Below are 7,226 nucleotides of genomic sequence, written 5' to 3'. Positions count from 1 at the left end.
ATATTGTTCAAGAAGGTCGTGGGAGTGGAGTCCATGCCAAAAGCACAGGCTGCCAGGCACGGAAACAGAGCTACTGAATCACAGTCCTTAAAGTATAAACTCGTAATCTTTCAATCAGCTCTGCAGGTGACCGTCACGCATTGTTGGAGAGGTCTGATTTGGGAAGCTGCAGTGATTGACTAGGTTCGAGCCATTGCACTCCAGCCTACAATTCCCAAGCTGTCCCGCAAACTAGCGCGAGCGAGCCAATAGCCTGCCGGGAGTTGTAGTTCCCAACGGCCAGACCCAACTTATAAGAATTTGGGCTATGGCTCTTCGAAACCAACCGTCCCACAATGCAAAAGCCATCTGTGACGCCATTAAACGCGCGCCAGCAGAGCGCCGAGTGGGGAGCGCCGTGGGTCCCGCCGCCTCCCACCCTGCTGTCTCCTTCGCCTCCGTCTCCGTGGGGCCCTCCGTGTCTGCTCAGCGAGGTCCGCGGCTCCCAGAGGAGCAGCCGAGCGCGGGGCCCGGTGCGGGCGCGGGGCGCGGCCATGGCGGACGGTGCGGGAGCAGGCGCGGGGGCCCAGGCTACGGGCCCGGCGGCGGGGTCGAGTGGGGCAGGCGGCCGAGTCAACCCTGCTTCGCTGCCTCCGGGAGACCCGCAGCTCATTGCCCTCATAGTAGAGCAGCTCAAGAGCCGTGGCCTGTTTGACAGCTTCCGCCGGGACTGCCTGGCCGACGTGGACACCAAGGTATAGGCACAGCGGGGGTCCATGGGTGATGGCCACCCGCTGCTTTGATGTGCCAGGTCCTGGAGTAAAACAAAAGGCACCTCAGGAGCCTCCGCAGAGATGCGCAGCGCGGGGCGCTACCGGCGCCTTCTAAGTGGCACACACCTGAGAACTACTATTGCCCTTCTTAACAGCTGTGATTTTTAGACCAGTCGCCTTTCAGAACTTGAAGATTCTTTTATGGCTGCATACGTATAATCCCCTTCCAGACCAAAGAAACGTGTGTCTTTACAAAGATCGGGAAAGGCAGCCTGCGTTAGTAATTCCAACGGGTTCTCTGAAGTTCCCCACCAGGGACGTGAATTTAAGCACGGAATGGATTGGACTGCAGGCTGATAGTTACTCCCTTTCCCTAGGTGAATGATTTGCAGACTTGTATGAGGTCAAATTGGGATAAGCCGTAGACTCTGCACCCTTATTTTGTGCCCTTCAACTAATTTAAAGGGAGTTAATGTCTCTGTTAGATCCAGTGCCAAAGGCCAGTCTCTCCAGTAAAAATGTTGGTTCACCTTACTTGGAAAAGTGGTTTGAAATGTGTGTCAAGGGTCAGGCATATAGTAGCAGCCAGAACATTTCCTTTTCCCTTTACAAATTCTCTTGCCAAGCTTAAGGTGGTGGATATGGAGCCTCTTTGCTAACTGAGAGGGCACCCTAGGGTAAGTAGTTGCTTTTCCTGTTGTTAGGGCTTGTAGGTCACCCAAGCCAGCTGGTCCAGATGGGCCTCAGCTGAGGACCTGGCTGTCAGCTACAGGCTGCCTGGGCCTGCCTTATGGCTTTGACGTGGGCTTAGGTCTGCCCTACATGTATACACTTTTGGGGCAACAAGCACCACAGGTAGGCTGTCCTCTCTGCTGTGTGTTCTCATGTAGGGACCAGACCCATGCCTGACAACACAGCCTTGGTTCAGTCAGTCACGCCTGACACCACCCAGCGTGGATGGGTGGGGAGGCATTGCCTGTCCCTAGTAGGAGAGGAAGAGGCTGGGGCTCCGAATGTTGTTTCTTACACTCACCAGGTAATTTCCTAGTCTTGTTCTCAAGCACGTGGGAGCACTAAGAGTAAGAGCCTCAGGCTCCTTTGAGGGTCACAGCTTTGCCTGGAGACCTCACGGACCCCCCTTGGCTTGAGCTGTAGTGACCCCTGCTGAGGCTTTGGAGGCCTCTTTATTTGGAGGGGGCTTGGTGTATTGCTGTAATCACTCTCAGTGAGTTAAGCAGGTAGGAATGTTTGCATTTTAGGGATGGAAGTTACCGAGACTCAGAAATTAGAAGACTCCTGAAAAAAATCAGTGCTTTGCCTACAACCCAGTTCCTTCTCAGAAAACAGCCTGCACCTGCCTTTGGCCACACTGCAGCCAGAGGGCACCTTTGTTTACTCCTCTAAGCCTGAAAGGCTGGTGTTTAAGTGAGGGCAGGTTAATGCTAATAGGCTCTCTACCATGGAGTTTCTTTAAAATAGACTGATTTGTTTTGGTAACGCCCTGCACTGTGCCTTCCTAGCCACCCAATGCAGGCACCCTGCTGGCTGCTGATTCTTAGCTGCTGTACCGCAGAGTGAGTTCTGAGATCAGGTTGACACGGTTAAACAAGAAAATGTATTTCTGTGAAAAGCAGTCTTCTGGTCGAGTGTGATGGCCCAAGCCTTTAATCCCAGTACTCAAGAGGCAGAGGCAAGTGGATCTCTGTGAGTTCAAGGCCAGCCTGGATTACAAATCCAGTTCCAAGAAAACCAGGGCTACACACAGAGAAACCCTGTCATGAAAAACCAAAAGAAAAGCAGTGTTCTAAATGACATTGTCACATACACTAACATGGTCTCTTCTTCTGAATGTCTTAGCCAGCTTACCAGAACCTGAGGCAGAAGGTGGATAATTTTGTGTCAACGCATCTGGACAAACAGGAGTGGAATCCTGCAATGAACAAGAACCAGTTGCGAAATGGCCTGAGGCAGAGTGTGGTTCAGTAAGTAAAGAAACAGTGAAGGTCCAGCATGATGCCTCACAAGCTGACTGATGTTCTTGGGGGTCCTGGCCCATGGTGCTTTGTCGCTGGTTGTTCCCTCTGGGTGTGCATTCAGTGGCAACTCTGAAAGGCCTTCCAGAGTGTAACACTTGATTCCCCCCCCCCTTTTTTTTTAATTTTAAAGCTTTCAGTGTAATCTGAACATGAGAGTGAGTTTTCTACCCAGATGGCAGTGTTTCTGTGTGGGAACTGAGTCTTGTATGTTCTGTGACCATGGCTGCTAAAGTGTGGTGACAGTTTGCAGGAAGTTGTCCTTTTTTTTTTTTTTTTTTTCTTAATACAGAGTTTCTCTGTGTAGCCCTGGCTGTCCTGGACTCCCTTTGTAGATCAGGCTGGCCTTGAACTCACAGAGATCCACCTGCCTCTGCCTCTGCCTCCTGAGCACTGGGATTAAAGGTGTGCAAGACATTGTTTTTTACAGAAACAAACTGAACCTTTGCTAGAGCAGGTACTGTAGAGAACTCACAGGAGTGGTCCCATTGCCACTGGCACAGTGGGGCGGGCTGTGGGTTCCAAGGTAAATTGTTTCTGATCTGTTTCAGGTCAGCTTTGGCTTTTAGCACCAAGGCTCACGCCCAGCACCTCTTACCTCACTAAATTGCTGAATAGAAGCTATGGGGTGGGACCCTGAAAATAGAAACATCAGGAAACTATGGTGAGAAAAGCATATCTTGGAAGGCTGAGGTGTGGCTGCATTTGCTAAGAGTGCAGAGATGCGTGGCCAGTGGCGGAGCTGGGCTGGGAGAGCCGAAGCTCAGGGCCTCTCTCACGCTGCCCAGTATCTTAGTTGTGCTGGTGCATACCCTAAGCAGCCCACGTGGTAATTTGTGCTGTAAACCCCAGAGGCCCATACGATAGGAGCGGATCCCCAGGAGGCGCTGAGGTGGAGGGAGCTGGTAGACGGTGTTGAGGTCTGTGGCACCGTTTTAGTTCTTTGAGAATCATTTGTTCTCAGCCAAATGTGATGCTACATTCCTGTCATCCCTGAGGTGGAGAGCTTAGGAGAACCAGGCAGGCTTGGTTCTATGCTGAATTCCAGACCAGCCTCAGCTATACAGTGAGACCTTCTCAGAGAAAGAAAAGAAAAAAGAAAACAAAAAAAAGGACGAGTTCAGCCATTTTTCTCAGTAGGCGGTGTCACTTGGTATGCGCATGCTCACATGGCAGTGGGATACAGGTAGGGACCTTCAGCTGACCCAGGCTGCCACCAGCCACTAGCATCACAAACCAGGTATACCTCTTTCTATGTTTCCCAGCCTCAGGTCTTTTGTTATGGCAACACAGTGCAGGTCACCTACTACAGTCTGGGTTGTGCTGGCCCCACCTTCGTCGTGTTGATACTGTAGTGTGTTAGGTAGGTAGGCGCTAACACCAGAGATGTAAGGGTGGGGTGTCGGAGTCTCCTTGCATGTTTCCTTGCAACTTTTGACTTTACAGTGATTTCAAGATTTAAAAGTTTTGCAGATAGAAAATGATTTTTGTGGTAGTCTAGCACTCACTGTGTGGTTTGTAGCCATTGCAATTGGGATCCTGTAAATAAAGACAGTTACCACCCACGTAAAGCTCTCTGTGTGGTAGGTGGGTGTGACATCTAAAGCCGCCATGCTGTCCTTCCTGGTCTGCCCAGCACTGCTCCCTCCCTCATGGTGAGCTCTGGTGGCTCAGAGGTCTCAAAAAGTAGGGGTCAGTAGCCACCCTTTATTGAGAGCCACACATGCATGTCCAGTCCTGTGGGTCTCACCAGCCATCACACATATCTGTCGCCTGATTTGTGTATTGGCTGTTTGAGTTGCTGCTGGAAGCCACTTCTGTTCTGCCTGCTCAGTATAAGTGCTGAGGATAATGGAGGCAACACAAGGCTTGCTGCCATTGACTCTGACTGCAGTCTTCACTCTACCCCTGTGGCCAGGCTCTTGCTTGTGGTTTGTCACATGTGTTGGCCTTTGGGGCACTCTGCTCAGCTTTGTACAGAGTCTGTGTTAGAAATGGTAGATAGCAGGCAGCTGTGAATCCTTTCAAATGAAAGACCAGTGCCCTAACTGTGCGGGGAGTGGACGTGCTGGGCTTGAATGGCGCTTGGTGCTTATCAGTGCAAAGGAGAATTCTTGAGAACTCAGTAACTGGTTTATCTCCGTAGGTCAGGCATGCTGGAAGCAGGAGTGGACAGGATCATTTCTCAGGTAGTAGATCCCAAATTGAACCACATCTTCAGGCCACAGATAGAGCGGGCAATCCATGAGTTCCTGGCCGCCCAGAAAAAAGAAGCTGTGCCAGCTCCCCCTCCTGAACCTGAAAGCCAGGATCCTCCAGCACCATCCCAAGATGCCTCCTAAGGTTTGGTACCCCATCTTTCCTCTCTGGCTGGCTGTTGTGTGAAATGGCTAGAAACGGAGTAAACTGTGACTAGAAGTGTGTTCTGTGACAGAGCCAGCAAGCAAGTCAACAGAGGCACCCTTATCAGGAACCATGTGGTAGCTGGCTTACACGGGGGTAGGTGGGGAGGGGGCTCACATGGAGGTCATCTTCTCTGAAATTGTTTACATGTGGCTCTACCCTGGCCTTGACTGACATTTGTGATTTTCTTATGAAATCAGCTAGCTTTCCAAGTGCCTGTCTCACGTGAGGTGCTCATTGTGAGCTCTACGTTTCCATATTGCCATTGTCAGTTAACATGCAGTTCTCTGCACTTTGTCTCAGAGTTGGAATTTATTTATTTATTTATATTTTAGGTTTTTTGAGACAGGGTTTCTCTGTGTAACAATCCTGGCTGTCCTGGACTCTTGTAGACCAGGTTGGCCTTGAACTCACAGAGATCCACCTCCCTCTGCCTCCTGAGCACTGGGATTAAAGGCGTGCACCCAGCTCTCAGGGTTGGAATTTAATCTAAATTTAAAAATTAGCTGGAAAAAAAATAAAATAAAAAATAAATAAAAATAAAAATTAGCTGGAGATACAGAGATGAATGCTTGGCAGGTTTGGGGAGCCACTGTGAGCAGCAGACCTGTCACCTGTTGTTACCACACCCCTGGGGAGTGCTCTGCTACTGGTGTTCTAAGTTGCTAAGACACTTATTAGTAAATTGGGTAAGGGAGGCAGTTGACCAAGGCCTTTTAAATGGGTGACTGAAGGTTGCAAGAGCTGCTGCAGGGCACTACAAGTGGGGCTGGCTTCTTGCGCCTTTCAGGAGAGGGCCTTGATCCACCATGGAGTGTAAAACATTCATTTTAAATCTTTCTCATGTCATTGTTAATTTTTTTAAGGAACAGATAGTCAATGAATATAGGCCCTTATCAAAAGTATCAATTTGACATGATTATCTTTTTTTTTTTTAGACTATGCCTGATACCTTTGGAAACCGCCATTTAATGAAGAAATGGATTCCTGTTTCATACGAATATAACTTTAGTCAACCAAGTCACTACTGATGTCAGGATTTGGGCCTTGACTTGGGTGGCATCCATGTGGATGGAAAGCAAGGCTGCAGTGGGACAGTTGTCTGTGCTTGCTCATACTTTGTGCCTCCTTTTGACCACCTGTCAAAGGTGTGACCCCGGTAGACACTACAGAGGTTTTAGCACTACAGTGACCTGGGCTGTCCTGAACAAACCTTTATACTTGAACACGGACGCTGCATGTGGATGTTAGCACGTGTGCTCTGCGGTATGCGGGAGGCAGGCTGGAGGCTAGCGGGTTAGGACAGCCAGCAGCATCAGGAGCAGCTGTTTGGTGGTGGCTTTGATGTTGTTGCTAGAGTTTGGGGCTGGGATGTGCAGCGGTCAGCATCAGTAGCCTTACTGTGGTTGTGACCTTTCTGTGATTGGGGATTTAGCGATTTCCTTTCCCTTGTCAGAGGTAGCGTTGGAGCCCTGGAGTGAGTGAGGAGGCTGAGACTCTGGTACAAGGAAAGCCCCACAGCCTCTGTCCTGGCATCTCCCTAGCCACAGGGGCAAGTCACTGTGGTTGTGGTGCTCAGTTCTTGTGTTTGTGTTTTTAGAGAAACAACTGCTAATAAATAGCAGACATTTTACAATAAAGTCATGCGGTGATCTTTCCCGAAAGCCTCAACAGAACCATAGCGCCTCTGTGGAGGTGACTTCCTTTCCTTTACCTGCCTGCCGACTCCATGTACAGCACGTGACTTGATGGGACTGAGGGACTGGTGGCTGGAACTTAGAAGCGTCCTGGCTCAGGCTGGACAGTGCAGCTGGTCAGGGGCTGGCGATGTCTGAATATTCTCACGCGTCTCCAGCTTGGATGAGAACCAGTGTCCCCTGAGTATCTCAGGGCATGTTACGACTCAGCCTGGGAAGCCTGAGGTTTATGTTTCCTTTCCTTTTCTCTTTAATACATTAGTTATTGGCCTGGCGTGGGATGGGGTGGGGTAAGAAGGTGACAGGTTACACGTGTGTGCGGCTGTTGAGCCTCTCCTTCT

The 7,226-nt window shown here is 50.1% G+C and overlaps 1 protein-coding gene across 1 annotated transcript; it reads left to right on the top strand.

Moving 5' to 3' along the window:
* The first annotated feature begins 320 nt into the window (after positions 1-320).
* BOD1 (biorientation of chromosomes in cell division 1) lies at positions 321-6,845 on the top strand. Its single transcript, XM_084761922.1, has 4 exons — positions 321-734; positions 2,610-2,734; positions 4,932-5,128; positions 6,127-6,845. The coding sequence occupies exons 1-3, from the start codon at positions 336-338 to the stop codon at positions 5,125-5,127; spliced, it is 720 nt and encodes a 239-aa protein (XP_084618048.1). The 5' UTR covers positions 321-335; the 3' UTR covers position 5,128; positions 6,127-6,845.
* Positions 6,846-7,226: the final 381 nt, after the last annotated feature.

Source organism: Acomys minous, assembly GCF_964271855.1.
Source record: "Acomys minous genome assembly, chromosome: 16".
Lineage (NCBI taxonomy): Eukaryota > Metazoa > Chordata > Mammalia > Rodentia > Muridae > Acomys > Acomys minous.
The sequence above is the reverse complement of the archived record's forward strand: the minus strand, read 5'-3'. Positions and strand labels throughout refer to the sequence as shown.

Excerpts from the sequence above, each read along its gene's own strand:
- BOD1 (XM_084761922.1), top strand. The coding sequence starts at position 336 with ATGCAAAAGCCATCTGTGACGCCATTAAACGCGCGCCAGCAGAGCGCC. Across the intron at positions 735-2,609 it reads TGGCCGACGTGGACACCAAG|CCAGCTTACCAGAACCTGAG; the intron begins GTATAGGCACAG and ends TGAATGTCTTAG. Across the intron at positions 2,735-4,931 it reads CTGAGGCAGAGTGTGGTTCA|GTCAGGCATGCTGGAAGCAG; the intron begins GTAAGTAAAGAA and ends TTATCTCCGTAG.